The 13,499-nt window shown below is 43.7% G+C and overlaps 1 protein-coding gene across 7 annotated transcripts in view; it reads left to right on the forward strand.

Annotated features, from left to right (window-relative positions):
- BCL11A (BCL11 transcription factor A) overlaps positions 1-13,499 on the forward strand; it is a 99,151-nt gene that overhangs the window by 15,571 nt on the left and 70,081 nt on the right. The window contains exon 1 of one of the 7 annotated variants that reach the window (XM_060169335.1): positions 8,484-8,563. The exons of the other annotated variants lie outside the window; for them this stretch is intronic. Coding sequence (XP_060025318.1) covers positions 8,539-8,563 — 25 coding nt within the window. The 5' untranslated portion in view covers positions 8,484-8,538. Of the gene's footprint in view, positions 1-8,483; positions 8,564-13,499 lie in introns of those variants that run through there. 7 annotated transcript variants of the gene reach the window in all.

Raw genomic sequence — 13,499 nt, forward strand, 5'->3', positions numbered from 1 at the left:
AATCCCCCACCCGAATTTTTTTGCATGTTCTGGTATGGAGAAATGCGACATAATTTGTTTCATATGGTTAATTACAGGCATTTGAATATTTAAAATTTTAAATAGCCACAGTTCCAGGTTTTCCTGTTAAAAGTATGTGATTTGAACAAAGGGAGTACAGTGTAAATATTTGTGGTGATTTGCAACACCCCTCTTTCCCCATTAAACACACACACGCACACGCGCACACACAGACATTCAGTTTAAATCTAGCGCTGACTTAAAGGACTTCTGTACCTTCATTTGTACTTTTTTTTTTTTTAACCAACTCTCAACTGGAACTCCATTAAAATATTTTACCATTATTTTTGAGTCCACTGTTGCTTGAGGTTTTAAAGAGGATTTTTATAATGTGTTCATTTAAGAGTATCAACAGCTGTCAGAACCAGTTGTGGTAAATCCACAAAACATACAAAGAAAAATACACACGTTTCCTGAAACAAAACACTCTGGAAAAATAAGCCGCCAAGAACTGGCGAATGAGAAGTTTGCAGACAGGGCACCGGAGCGTTTCACCTCTCGGTTCACCCTGGAGACTGATGTGATCGGATCTGATGCAATGCCGCTGGAAGTCTTACCTGCACAGGTTGCTGCTCTGAGCTAGCACCCTGCACAGGGGCTAGGCCAGGCCACAGCTTGCTCCCACTCTGCCCTCCTTTTTTCTTTTTGATCTCTTTAGATAGATAAAATACCAAGTTCTTGGTGTGCTAAACAGCAAATTATACCCACTGAAGGTGAGATGATTAGGTTTAAACTTCCTCTAAAAGAGGCGAGAAGACGCCGTGCACACCCTTTTCCAGATAGGGTTGTCAGCCTGTTATTCAGAATTTAATCGGCCCCGCCAGGGAATTCCCAGTGGGGACCTGGAGCAGGCATGTTGGTGAAGGGGATACCTGGGGACCTGTGGTCACTCACAATGAGTTTCTGTGTGTATCTTTGCTGTTGTTAGCATTGGCAATGAACAATTACACCTACCATTTGATTTTAGTTTTAGATAGAGCTGAGTCCACTGATTAAAAACTACCATTAAAATGAAGAATGGAATTATTGTGAAACCTGCAAAGGTGCTTTCAAAAAGAACACAGGTGCTGTGGTGTCCCCCCTTTCTCCACTTTCTATTTTATTTTGGAACTTTCTAAAAAACACAGGGAAGCCTTTTGCTGAGCATGGGGGCATTTACATTTATATTCATCAGTTCATCTTCTTGATAAGTAATGATGCATAAAAAGCTGCAGAAAAAAAAATCACATCTGTCAATTTTTAGGGAAATAAGGTGTAGCTTGGATTCTTACCTTAACTGGAGCACAGGGTACTACATGCCACGTCTGCTTTTTAGGTTTTAAATATGGAGTTTCTCTTTGGGTCAAAAAAAAAAAAATATCTGAAGCATTTCCTTTCACCGACTCAGGGGATACCACGATTTCGTGATTTATTTACATTTCGGGGCCGCTTACAATGAGCCATTTACTGCTCATTTTAGCCCCCTCTCCCAAGTCTTTGAGTTCATAGTTAAAACAATGCATTCACCAATGTTAAATTTTAAATTTCATGAGTGTCTCTCTCCTACTCCATCCCATTCTAAGATTTAAAAAAATTATTCTTTTACATTTAAAAGTGAACACTGGCTACTGAAGAACGATTTAAAGGCTGAGAAAAATTTTAATAATAAATCGTAACCTTCTCACGTTATGTTTTTGTTATGTTAAGGGGGAAAAATCAATAAGGAAAAATTTAATTCTGATAAAGATACTCTTGGATCTTTGAAAACAACTGCTGTCCTTTTAACTAAAACATTTGAGCAGCTTCAAAGACTATGTATTTCTTCTGATCTTAGAGCTGTGTGACTGGTAGCAAGAAAGAAAAAAAAAATCTTATTCTACATACAAGTGGATTGCTTAACAAGTCTGCACAGACACGTACTTGTTTGTACAATAGAGATAAAAATTCCTGTATAAAAATAATTCAGCTGCTGACAGCAGGCATTGTTGTTGGACCTGTCTTTTGTACTTGTCCCAGCTCCGGGCCCCCTCCTCTACTATCTGCTTGGGGCAACTTGCTGCCTGCAGACTCCTGACCAGAAGTTAATTGCTATATATTAAATATATGGGTATTGTATCTAAAGAGGAACGTCTCAAGCCTTCCTATATGCATTCCACTCTACTTTCTGCTGTGACTGTGGCACTGCCAGCAGAGGGGTGGCAGGCAAACGCTCTAATAGGGAAAATGACTTGAAGGCAGTTAGGGGAAATTTGGCCTTCAAGTCCCATTTGCTCTGCAGTGTAGCATCGGTTTCTAAACTTTTGTTTTTAATCTAATTCTGATTTACTCTGTCACATCCCATATCAACCCTCATTGAACTCTACTCATGTAGAGTAACATTAGTGTCAGATGGAATTGGTCAGGACTGCAGACCTGTGGTTCATACAGATGGTCGTGAATGTGGGTTCTGTGCAGCTTTGCATCCTGTTCTTTCTAACAAACGTTAAAATGTGGCACATTTCTGAGCAGGTCCCATGGGTAAGACAGTCAAGGAATCGGGGATAGTACCTGAGGTTTTCTCCCTTCCCTCTCCTCCTCTTTCCCACTTCCTTGATATACGTACATTTTGGGTAAGATCAACTCCAGGAAAACATCTGAGGCTGGGGCGGTGGAGAAAGGGGGAGAAGGGTGGCAGAGAGAAGCTACTGGAATATTTTCAGTGGGGGTTCAAACACAGGCACCAAAGCAGAGAGCCCCTTGGGTCCAGCTTTGGAGCAATAAGCACGGGCACGTGGTCCTTTCAAAGCTGTTGTTCTCAGTCTGACTTGTCCACCATCTGAGAAAGGGTTTACATATAACCTCTGTGCTTTGACCTGGATTGAGTGTTTGGGATGGCAGTGGGGGAGACTTTCACTGGGAATGCTGTCACTAGAATTTCTTGAATGTCCTGAGGGTAGTAAGGTATGTGTTAGCATTCAAGGTGTGAGTTAGTTAGGTTCTTCTCCAGACTGGTAACTGGGAAGCGTGAAAATCCAAATTCCCACGATGCTCTCTAACGACTGGGGTTGGGGGGTGGGGTGGACACCCTAACTTTCTGAATGTCAGCTGATGTCTGTCTGACCTGTTCCTCTTGGGTTAAATGCTGCCAGTGCAGGAGGGGGGAACCCCCAGGAAGACACATACCCAACGACAAGATTTTCACTCCTCAGAAGTAAACCAGATCTCGTTCCTCTGCCTCATACCCTCTCCCTTGCTCTTTTCTCTTTGGAAGCAGAAACTTCTAAAATGAATGCCACTCCAAGCCGATGAAAAAGCTGTTTTTATACCATAGTGGATGTTTACACAGGAGACTCAACTTGAGGGGAAAAAGGCTTTTTGGGAGGGTGGTGGGACTTGCGTTAATCTGTTTTGTTGGAGGACTGTGCAGTATTGCCTAGGAGCAACTCTGGGCTGTTTTTGATAAATTACCATGTTTAGAGATAGGTTTGGCTCTTAAGGGCTTAGTTTTATGAACAAAGTCCGTAACGATGTTTGCAGCCTCTGTTTGTCTCTTAGCCCCTTGGCTTCACTAGAAGCTCAATGTTTAGTTTAAGCTCAGTCTGGAAGATATAACAATTTTGCATTTAAAAAATGAGGAAATCATAGGAAGAAAAACCCTTTGCTTTTTGGATGAATCTTACTGATAATTTGCTAAAGCTCATTTGAATTTTAAGCACTTCTTTAATCTTCAAAGGCTAAATTGCTTTATGAATATGCATGGTGTGGGCAGACTTCAGTTCATTACCTAGTTGTAAATTCTAATGACCATTAGGTCCTTCCAGTAATTGCGAATTGTTTTGCATTTTTGATTGGCCTATTAACATGTACATTCGGTGCACATCAGGCTGGCCTGTCAGCCTGCTGAAGGAGAAAAAAAAGGTGAAAATTGTTTATAGCACCAAGATTCTTAGATTTTCAATCTTGCAAAATTGATGATGTAAAAAAATTAAAGCCATGTTTTTTCTTCTCAAGATTGAAAGTTCACCAAGAGATTTGACATATTTAATTTACATGATGACTTTGCACTCCTTCATTAATGCAATTTGCATATGAAGCTGTTGTTAATCACTTTTGATCATGTTTTGTGTATTAGCTGCCTCAGTGGCTCTCCTCCTCAGATGCCCCAGTAGAAAGGAGCAAAATGATGCATCTTCTTGCCAAGTTTCCTTTAGTGAATTGAGGAATTAGATGTCTAACCTTGAGTAATTACATATGTTTTATCCGTTTTCTTTTAACGTTAAGTACAGTTTGTGGAAGTGTTGGCTGGAAGTCGTTCTCATTTGGGGAGAAGACTATAAAATTTAGGTGTATGATTGAGGCACATCCAGATACGTACAGAAATATGTATGTCCCCGTTCCCTCATGCAAGTTGTCGGGCAGTTTCACTGTTAGCAGTTTGATGGCGGAGAGACTTGACTATTCCAGTGTGTATTAAGACATCAGGCTCTTTTGGAAGAGAGACGCCTACAAACTACAGACCTTTCTAACAATGCTTTGGGTCTCTGCTTTGAATAGATGGCTTTTGCACCTCCACGTCTTGGGCCTGGGTTTGGCTGACTTCTTTATCTCTTAGCTCAAGTAAGTTTTCCTGGGGCCTTCTGCTCTCAGCTGCTCTCTCTGTGTCCTCCCCTCGTCACTAAAGTAAATCGTGGTCTCTGGGCTACCGGGTACCTCCCTCAAGGTACACAAGTGTCCTGGCTGTGAAAACAAGGTGCTAACGAACGGTTTCCGATTTTTGAGAGCCTGTGATTTTGGTGTTTGCCTTTGCTGTTGAATAGCCTGTGCTGTATTATTGATGTTCGTCTTTGGTTTAGCAGTTTATCACTGGTTAACAAGCAGAATCAGAACATTGAAACTGATATTCTGATTAAAAGGAATGTTTAATGAAAGAAAATAAATTGTGATGGAAAATGAACAGTGTGTAAGAAACATAACTACAGTTTTAACCTCCGAGGGACCCTAGCACTGCCCTACCGTGACTTCTAGCCATACCATGCTAAAAGCATGCTTCAGTTCAAAGTTGTTAATATTCAGCTGGGAAACAGTATCCAGAACACAAATAAATTATTAAGTGCATGAACTTTTTAGGCAGTAAGATGAACTGATGGGGTCCATCTGTGAGATCCAGGGGCTTTTTATTTGTGTGTGTCGAGCGATTCTGCCCTCTCCGACTTCACAGCCTTTGGTCTCCGGCCAACTGCATGCATAATTGATTCCACACGCACTATCATTTTCTTGATGTAATTGCTTTACTAAGATATGATGAAATCTAATGGATAATTTGCTATTTGAAAATGGGCAAAAAAATGTTCATATTTTTTATTGGAGGGAAGGTAGTAGACAAGGGGGTATTCAAATGACCCGGTATTCAAGAAAACAAAACAAATCGAAAAAGGCAAAGCTAACTTCGGCAGGCTGCTTCGTTCTCGTTGGTTGTGGGTAGGAAGGTCTTTGTGACATATGGAAGGCAGTGTGTAAATCTCTCTCTTTCTATCATATCACACCCCACCCCCATTCCTCCTCTCTCTGTCTCTCCCCCAAACTTTACAAGAAAGGGATCCTAACAAGGTAAAAAGTAAACAATTTAGTCATCACAAGCCTTATTATTCAGTCTATCCAGGAGTTTTGCCATGTCGGTTTATTTAACTTCCAGGAATGTAAACACTGACACAGCCCTAGAAGCAGCAAGAAAGATTACAGTATTAGAGTTAAAAACCCTGAGCATGGAGTAGCTGTGCTTTATACTCAGCTATAATAACACTTTACATTGAAACATAATGGTAAGTCAAAACCGACTGGAAACTTCTGCTTATATGGAGTACAAATTTCATTCTAGTAGATTGGCATCATCTAGTGTACCCAGAGTAGATTGTTATATAATGGAGAGACTGTATAAATGTCAAGTACACAAATAACCCTAGAGGAAGTCAATGAAAAGTATTAGAATTTCTTAAATCACCATTAAATTTTGTTGGTGGGACAATCTCATTAGCGTCTTCAAAATCATGTGTGGCTTTGTGTAAGTCTTTTAAAAATGTATTTTGAGGGAATTTACAGACATTGAAACATTGTTTTAATCCAAACCAGTTCAGGCTTTAGATGTACCTTAAAAAAAGTATACTGGTTTTCAAAGTACTTAAAGGGAGTGGAGGGGTAGAGAGCATATAAAGGGAATCCATCTCACTGTGGTAAACTGTTTTTCAAGCAAAGTCATAATAATGAACAACACATGATCTGAAATTTGATCAGCAAACATACACTTATGCCAAGGAATTTTCTTTCTTTTTTTCCTTTTCTTTTCTTTCTTTCTTTCTTTTTTTTTTTTTTTTTTGCCGTTCACATACCAAGGTTCTGTAAATCAGTAAACCAGGCAAAGAGTAACTATTGTAAGGGGGTGACCAAATCGTAATATACAGAATGGCACAGCTAAGCTGTCTTTTTGGAAGAAACATGAACATCATCACCACTAACAACAATGACAAAAAAAACAAAAAAAAAACAACCCTTTTTACCAAACTGGAAATGACAGAATAGTTTTAAAAGGAAAAAATTTAAAAAACCCACCCTACCTTCTGATGCTCAAAACTTCAAACTATTAATAGACCACCAGTGAGATAGACTGTCTTTGTGCCTTGAAATGCAAAATGAGGGAAATAATTAGCAGAGGAACAAAATTCTCAAAATTTGAAGAACTTCTGTGATTACTGGGGGTACAGTGAAAAGAAAATGCAAATTTTCTCCTGATCTTAATTAGATTCGATTGTGTGGTGGGTGTGTTGGATTTGGGGGGAAGGGAGGGGGCAGGGAGTGCTGGGGGTGAAGCGAGGGGCTTCGGGATGTGGAGATAGGTTAGCAGGGGCCTGGTGGTGTGGCAGCAAGGCAGCTAACAGCGCTGGTGCAGTAAATGGTGCTGATGGGGGCACGAATCCTAAGCCCTTAATTTAGCAGGGCTCATTTCTCTCTGGGTCTAGAGGATTTCGTTTGTCCTTCCAGGGGAGGAGTGGGCATTGAAGTAACAGCTTGGGCTGCCTTAGGAAGGGGAAGCAGCCTGTGGGTAACTTTTCCCAGCCACACGGGAAAGCTGTGTGAGATGTCATGGGCCGTGCTTTGTGCACCGTGGCCATCAGTCGGCCTCTCAAGGTGGCATTTGCACAAAACCCCCAGCACCAGGGCACTGCTGTAATCCCCCGCACCCCGCCCTGCAGCCAAACATGCTCTTTAGAGTTCAGTGGGGATGGTTGGCCAGAGTCCTGCCAAAGTATGTGTAGCAAGTTTCACTGGCTGGATTTCCCCTTGTGTGAAATAATAAAAGCCCTGGCTAAGGCTTCTGAATCTATTTTTGTTTCATTAATATTATTTATTATGTATTTTATTAATATTTTTAGGAGGGACTGTGCTCTCATTTGACCATTTGTAGTTGTAATTAATACATTCAGTACCGGTTGTAAAAAGTGTACTTGCATTTAATTGCGAGTCAGGATAAATTAATGGATATGATTTGAAACAAAATTCACTTAAAACGTTCTTGCAGGGAGCAAAAGAAGGGGCAGTCCCTGAATTTCATTTATTTTCTGGGTGTCTGTGCTGAGAGGGTCCAAAGGATTGTGTGGGTCTAACGGGATGCATGTATGTGTCCAAGGGAAGAGGGGGCCACAGGGGGAGCAGGAAAACCTGGGCAGGAGGAGGGGCAGCCAGGAGCTCCATTCTTTTCTTTAATTTCTGAGGTTACCGGGACGGCCTTAAGCAAAGTGGTCAAGTCCATATGCTCCCGAGAAGGTGGTAAAGAAAAGAGGTTAGTAGCAAGAGGGAAGGAGCACAAAGGGAAAATTGTACATTGGGAGCATTGCTCTCCTGGCTGTGGTGTAGCCAGACTGGTTTAGCAGACAGAATGATAGATTGTTTTGTCAAGGGTCCCAGGGTGTGCCCTGAACTTGAAGCACTTTGTTTATCTTGAATAGAAAGGGAAAAGTGCAGACATAATCGATGTCTAGTTTTTAGGAGCTCGAAAGAGGTAGGAGAACAGAGAAGAGTCGGGGAGGTGGGGGAGGTGCAGGCCTTGGTTGTGGCTGTCCATTAACAGATGAACTTGGCCGAGGGCCAAGCTTTAGATGAGAGCGTGTCAGGGCCCCAGTGCAGCCAGGCCTTTTCAGTGGTGGGTTTTTTTTTTTTTTCCCTTTTCTTTCTTTCTTTCTTTTTTTTAAATACCTGCCGACTGTACATCAAATGCTCCCAGGTCTTTGGCTAAAGGCAAGAAAAAAAAACATACACAGCTCAATTTTTTTTCCCTCTGAACCAGTTGAGGCTAGTCTTTTGGCTACATACACAGTTTCTATCATCTTTCCTGGCTTGCCGTTGGGAAAAAAAGAGTTGTGATAACGCCAGTAACCCAAGGGCTGGGGATCGGAAGGGTTGGTGTGTTCAGGAGACCAGAGTGTGTGAGTGCATGTGCCGGAGTATCTGTGTGCCGAGCCAGAGAGGGGCATGGCAGGTGGGCCTGCGTGTGCAGGTAGGAAATCGGTGGGAACCCATTTTTTTAAATGGCTGCAGTTAAACTCCTCGTTGGAAAGGACCTGTGAACTGATCTGTTGGTGGCTGAGCGATATCATATACAAGCAAGGCCCAGGAAAGGCCAGGAGTGGGGGAAAAAAATGCCCTGTTGGAAGTACAGCATTTCCCAAGCAGGGCTGATGGCAAACCCATGTGTCTGGGCTTGTTTTGTTCTCGATCATCTTATCTTCTTTGGTGTGTTTCTGTGTTTTTTAGTTTATTGTGACACTATGTATTCACTTATGAGTGTTGGCAAGCAAGAGTCATCAGCCCAATAACTTCCTGACATTTTTGGCTCTTTTAATGTGCATCTTTGCCCTCTTGCCGCAAGTGGCGAGGTAATTGAATTTCCCTGTTACTCACTGGCAGGAGGCATGTTCTGGCTCCCAGCAGAGGGGCTGCTGGGGCTAACGCTGGGTCCAGAGGATTCCACGAAGGGGACACTGGGGTTTTCAAGTGGTCTGGAGGCCTGTCCAAAGTGCAGTTCACACAATAAAAAATATTTTTTCCCATCATGGACTTGAAAAGGCACCATCGTGAACATCCACGTAAAATATGATAAAATCATGTTTACTTCCCCAGGCTGAAGCCTCACAAGGGAGGTGGATTTTCTTCCCCGTCTTCATCTGGGAACCTATAGAAACTGGGAAAATTTGGAGGTCCCTGGGCTCATCCCACAGATAACCCCCAAAACTCAGCCCAGCCCTTAGATGCTGTCTTCTCTCTCACCGAGGTTGTCTTTGTAACCTGCGTGGTAAGAAAAGGAAGAGGGCCTGAGTGAGGGGAAATAAACTCTTAAAAATACGTGTATGTCCTTTTTTTTTTTTTTCCCCCTTTTTAGCCTCTGTGAGTACATAGACTAAAGTGGCAAAAAAGTGCTGCCATTTCTGGTTGTGTGAGCTTGGGCACATTTCTTCATCTTTCCAAGCTCCGGTTTCCTCATCTGTAAATGGAGGCGGGGGCGGGGGGTGCGTGTCACAGGACCCACCTCATGGGACGTTGTGAGCATTATATGAGGATGCTTGCCTGTTTCCCCAAGTGAACACTTGAGGAAAACTAGTTACTATTATGATTATGACTCATGGCTTACAACTTTTTTCTCCTTTAAGGACTGGGATCTCGATGTAGTTTCTCCCTGTGTGGGGAGAGCAGGTTGGGATGAGAGAACAGGGCAGGGGAGTTTCTAAAGTGCTCACAGCCTCTTTCTGCCTCAAGGTAGGCTCCTGTGGGAAAGGGCCCTTGGGTGGAGAAAGCTCAGGAACCCTTGCAGATCTGGTGTGGTGGGGTGATTGGTGTGTGTGTGTGGGGCTTCTCTCCATCGGCAGGTCCCTCAATGCTTGGCCTCTCTCTCTGCAGACATGCGCTGCCTCACCAGGAGAATGTGCCTGGGTGTCTGACATAGTTGCTGTGGGTTCAGTGTCCTGCTTCACCACTGACTGGTCAGGAGGGTTTGGGTGAACCACTTAACCTCTGTGAAATGAAGACCACTCAGAGAACCTCCCTGCCAGGGTCTATGCAAGGGGTAAATGAGAGAAAGCATAAATACACAGGACGCACACCGAGAGTTGCCAGTGCCACACTGTGGATCCAACACATTGTTACTCTACCCCGTAGCAACCCCAGAAGGGAAGTCCTGTTAGCCCCATTTGATGGAGGAGGAAATCGAGGCTCACCAAGGGTTAAGTAACTTCCCTCCTTGAGGGCTCACGGTATTAAGGGTTCTGTCCTTTAGCCTCTAGTCGTTACCGTCTGCCACCTCCTCACGAGGTCTGCCGCTTTCTGCAGCAGTGCTGGGGCACCAACTGGGCGGGAAGCTCTGGTGCTGGACGGTTCGCCCTCATGTGGGTTCTGTGGTTGAGTTTTTCAGTCTTCTGGGAAGGAGAAGAATGTTCCCATCCAGTCCCTGGGCGGCTGTCCTGGGCGTATTGGAGGAGTCTTCGAGCTAGCTGTTGGAAAGAGCAGTAATGTAAGGAATTCTGCTTTGCAAGTAGCCACTTCTCCATCTGTCCAGAGTGATGCGCAAGTGGGGCGAGGGTCCTGAGAAGATGAGGGAGGGGGTTTTACTATGTGTGTGTGACTTGGTTAGGAGACACTAGAAGGCTGACCAAGAAACCCAGCTAGCGCTTTTAAGGAAGGGCTGGTGGAGTCTGGCTTTCAGCAGTTCTGTTCTGTTGTCTCTTTGGCATTCTCTTCACTCACTGCACCTTTAAAGGGTCCGGAGAATCAGAGTTACACTGTGAGGGAGAGAGTGCGTGTGCGTGTGCGTGTGCGTGTGCGTGTGTGTGTGTGTGTAGGAGGTCCTGAGCGGTAATAATCTGCTTCAAGGCGGTTTTCATTTCTGGCCAAACAAGCGCTGTGGTAAGGCGAGTCCGGAAAGCAGGCAAGGAGACTTGAGGGAATTTTTGAATGGAAACTGCAGTCAACAACTCCATATGATCCACATGTGGCTTTCCCCGAGGCAAGTTTTCAGCTGCATGGTGGCCTCCCCCAGTCACTCCGCAGGCTGCTCTGACACCATTAATATTTGCTGAAGCAAGACCTGAGGTTCGTTGCAGAGGGATTACATAATGTATTCCAAAGCCAAATGGCAGGGGTTTCCTTTTATTACCCATCCTTTCAGATTGGCTGGGCCACCAGAGACCACCATTTATATAATTTTAGAGTCGTGGGGTAGTCAGGAGGTGCCTACTGTGTGCGGAGGCCCCATGGGGGAGCTGAAGTGTTGGCCTCGGCACCGACAGGTGTCACCTGGGACCTCTGCTCACCCGGTAACCGTTCTCTTGGAGCCGAGGCAGGCTGTTTAGGTAGACCCACCACCAAGAGGTTGCCGTTGGCATGGATGCAGGCGGTCTTCTGAGTGGGCAGTGGGGACGGAGGTGGCTGCTGAGAATACACGTGGGTGGAGAGCTGCAAGCCTTACATTTCAGTTCTTACTCAGCCCTGGGACGAGATCCGTGCTTCCTTCCTTCCCCCTCACCTCTTCTTCGCCTGGCTCCCCACATCTCTACATGCCCCAGGTTGAGGACTGAGCACCCCAGAAGAGAAGCTCTGAGTTTTGTTGACTGGGCCCCCTAGACTGAAAAGCTGAAGTAATAAAGAAAATACCATTGCTTTAGAGCCCCTAATTCCCCCCCACCCCAGTTTTCTCTCCATTCTCTTGAAAATCAGGCCAGCTCTCTGATGGTGGCCTTTTGTTTCTTTTTCTTTTTTGGCTCTGCCTCCGTTAAGGTAAGCACGAATTTAATGTCCCAAGAGGCAGGCCGGTGACCTTTCAGGCCAAGTGCCTGGATGTGGCAACGCTATAATAAATATTGAATGGTGAGAGCAATGGAAATTTAACAAAGCCATAACTGAGGAGACCGCAGAGGGGCAGCGGACTGGTTAAGAGGCTGTTGGATGAGCTGGGTAGTATTTCTACTACAACCTGATTGAAATGTCGACTAAAAATCAATGCTGTTGACTAGTGATAATTTACTGCGTTCCCGGTGCTAAGTAGTTCCCCGCTTAAGAATGTGTTGGCTGGGCAAAGATTAGTGCAGGGAGTTGTGTGTGTCACAATGAATCAGACGCATTATAGGTCAGCCCTTTATTTGTTTCATCATGACTTTTACACAGTTGTCATGTAATTTATGGCTGCTTTCACATTGTCAAACATTCTCATTGCATCTTCTTCCTTAACACGCTCCTGACACAGACGCGCTGTCTTGGAAGGCTTGGTGTTATTTCCTAATCTGAGAGGAGGCCTATGAACCATCAAATTACACTATCTTTGGGCTAATCTAAATGCGCTGCAGATTAAAATCAGAGCTCATTTGTCCCTGATGCAAATTATTAAGTTCTAATTATAAATATCCATTTAATTACCCCATACATTTTTATTTTGCGGACCCTTTTGAGCACTGCTGTCTGCAACGGAGGGGGAGATGCATAGGAGACAGTCTGCGATAATTAATGTACACTCCCCAAATGGTAAAGGATAAACATATGCTGCTTTGTTTGTCTTATTTATTGATTGATTAGATGTATAGAGATTTTGGCATCGGCACAATTCGAAGTTGAAATCCTTTTAAAAATGAAAACTATTTAAAAATCTTTGGGGAAAGAAAAAACGCAATATAGCCAACCCAGAGCTTTCAGTTAGAACACGTTGTCCTAAAATATGGGATTTTAACCAGATTCTAAATTTGATCCAGTCTAGATTTTGCAGGAGTTAAGAGTGAGAGAAACCATACCTGTTTTGCACCTAGAATGTGAAATCACTATTATAGAAAAAACTGTAATCTTAAAAGAAAAAACCCAAAAACAATATTCTGGTTTCCAGCCTTGCCACTATTTGCTCCTAGGAAACTCCAGTACTCCAGAAACTGCCTGTAAGAGGAAGACAGTTCAGTTGAGAGCGTTGTGATGAACCGTTTTCGATTACCAAACAAGAAAGTAAAAACAAAAAGAGAGTGATAAAATAAAAGTTTGTACTAGACATTTACTCTTCCATGAAGGCAATGGAAAAATGACCAAGACTGGTTTGGGGGACGGTGAGGATTCAGGTCTTTTGGGATTTTTCTAGAACCAAACTTGGACTTTTAATGATAGTAGAAAGACACTGGTCTGGCAACCAGTATGCCTGGCTTCTGACCCTGAGCTGTGAGACCTTGGGTTCCCTTCATTTCTTGGTGTTTTAGTTTCCTCATCTGTAAAATGGGTAGTCTGGACCAGCTGGGTCTTTAAGCCCCCGTCATATACTAGCGTATACTCTGAACACCACAGGCAGATTCCCAACTGCCTCTCCTTCCTGCTCTTTTTGGAATCTGGCTGCTGAATGGGGCTCACCTGCAAAGAGGCCAGAATATTTTCTTGATTTGCCTCAAAGTTGGAAGCGACATTGGAGATGAAGGCTT

The sequence above is a fragment of the Lagenorhynchus albirostris genome, chromosome 13, assembly GCF_949774975.1.
Source record: "Lagenorhynchus albirostris chromosome 13, mLagAlb1.1, whole genome shotgun sequence".
In the NCBI taxonomy this organism is placed as follows: domain Eukaryota; kingdom Metazoa; phylum Chordata; class Mammalia; order Artiodactyla; family Delphinidae; genus Lagenorhynchus; species Lagenorhynchus albirostris.